The sequence below is a fragment of the Rhizophagus irregularis genome, chromosome 6 (genome assembly GCF_026210795.1).
Source record: "Rhizophagus irregularis chromosome 6, complete sequence".
Lineage (NCBI taxonomy): Eukaryota > Fungi > Glomeromycota > Glomeromycetes > Glomerales > Glomeraceae > Rhizophagus > Rhizophagus irregularis.
In genome coordinates, this window is record NC_089434.1 from 5048957 (window position 1) to 5050926 (window position 1970).

Consider the following 1970-nt stretch of genomic DNA (forward strand, 5'->3'; position numbering starts at 1 on the left):
AATTTCATATAATAGGAAAGTATAGCCAAACCTCTGAAAGTTGTGATACTGATCCATAATATAAAGTAATATATTTTTTTTTTTTTGTATATTTTATACTAGAGATAGGAGGATTTAGTAATATATCTAACAATCCAAATTATAATTCTGGTCAAATTTTTTTAATTCTGGCTAAATTTATATTACCAGCCTAAATTTTATTAAAATCAAAAATTTAGGTTTAATATAGGTAATACTGCATTTACATAATTATATCTAGTTCTTAAAAATACTTTATAAACTTTAAAATTAAAATTTTGCTTTATTTAGTTCAATTTGAACAAAGAAAGTTTATTACGTTCCTGATTATAATTTTTGTAATTTTTAAATGTATTTCGAATTTACTTATGATCATCGTTTCTCAAATAAAAATGTTTTATATATCGTACCTCCTCTTCTTTTTCGTATCTTTTCTTCTTGCTCGCTCACGTAAGTTTCTCTGTTCATCGTATATCTTACGTTTTTCAATACGTGCATCAATATGGAGATTGAATTTAACAACTTTTGTTAAAGGTTTAGCCTTAAATTTGAAAGGTTCAGTTTTCTTGACGCGCCCAGAATTGATATCACTTGAATCAACCGGGTTTGATTGTACCTTATCATTATTAATTTCATTTCCCTTGTTCTACTTCCTATAGAAATTATTATAAATATTTAACATATAAAATGGAGAAGAACTCTTTATTTAATTAAGTTTACCTGGTTCTTTCAGCCCTTAATTTAGTGCGCAAGAATGGAGACTTCGTTTTTGTAGGAAGATTAACATAATTCGACGTAGACTATAAAATTTAAATTTTTTAGCTTAATTTAATTATAACTATCAGAAATGACATGTTCACTTACTCTCATTGTCGCAAGCTTTGATTTGAATCTGTCTGGAGTTTTTCCAATGAAATAATGGCGAGTTTTGCGCAACAAAACTCTTCTTCATATGAAATCTTTTGATAGGTTGCCGTTTCTTAAAACATAAATAACAAAGGTATTGACTATTTGAATAAGGATGATTAGGTATTATACGAATATTCATACCTGAATTCCTTGAGATTTACGACCAAGATGATTTTTTACTTGCTTAGCAGTATTAGTAGGTTGCGGAACTTGCGGAACTTGTTGCAAAATCTATGGAATTTAGGAAACGTGTAGTTAACAAAGTTAATAACAAGACCATATTAATGCTTCGAAAAAAAATCCGCTCAATGTACCAAGAAAGGTGTCTCCCTCACCAAAAGTTATGTCGTTATTAAAGTCCCTATAATGTGGAGCAAGAAATGAAAATGTACCATGCTGTTCAACCGTTTGTCAAATCCATCAAAACGTGTAATGATTCTACGATAAATGTAAGCAGATTCGTCTACAGGATTAACGATTGTCGATTGTCATTTCAGAACCAGATATTTGTCATCGTCGAGGCGAGGCCTGCCTAAGTTACCTTTCTAGAATTTTGGAAATTAAGAATATGCTTATAGTAAAACATTTCTTCTTTACTGTAAACGGATTCGATTTACAGATCCAGACTGTAAGGCAAATTGCGTGAAATTGGTGTGATTTAATCCTTGTTAAGATTTCTTTTAGCAATTCTTCTCCATTAGGAAATATAGGACCCCAAATCCTGTTGTAAATATATTGAGTTGCGTCTTTAATTATTAAATCAAAGATCTAAAGAAGGAGTGTTTTCAAATTCAACTCCAGGTGATTTTGCCAAGCTCCTTTATGAAATTTCAGGCAATATAAGTCTTTTGGGATGGGATCTATTTGTTCTACAAACCATTTTATAAAATCAATAAAAATTGAATTGAAAAGTAAGTGCCCAGTAATTATAATGCGTACCAGTAAAACGGTAAAACTGTTATCATTTCCATGATCAATATTCATGAAATTCGTTCAACTGCTAAAGATCACTGTAACTTTATCACTATAAATAACCGGTTGGC

The 1970-nt window shown here is 29.9% G+C and overlaps 1 protein-coding gene across 1 annotated transcript; it reads right to left on the bottom strand.

The window, feature by feature from the left end:
- Nucleotides 1-546: 546 nt before the first annotated feature.
- OCT59_026745 (uncharacterized protein) lies at nucleotides 547-1513 on the bottom strand (the record flags this gene model as incomplete). The annotated part of the gene is made up of 9 exons (XM_066143406.1): nucleotides 547-559; nucleotides 635-671; nucleotides 739-753; nucleotides 804-818; nucleotides 883-997; nucleotides 1069-1158; nucleotides 1242-1253; nucleotides 1370-1390; nucleotides 1469-1513. 9 exons carry the CDS (start codon nucleotides 1511-1513, stop codon nucleotides 547-549), a joined length of 363 nt encoding a protein of 120 aa, XP_065992930.1.
- Nucleotides 1514-1970: the final 457 nt, after the last annotated feature.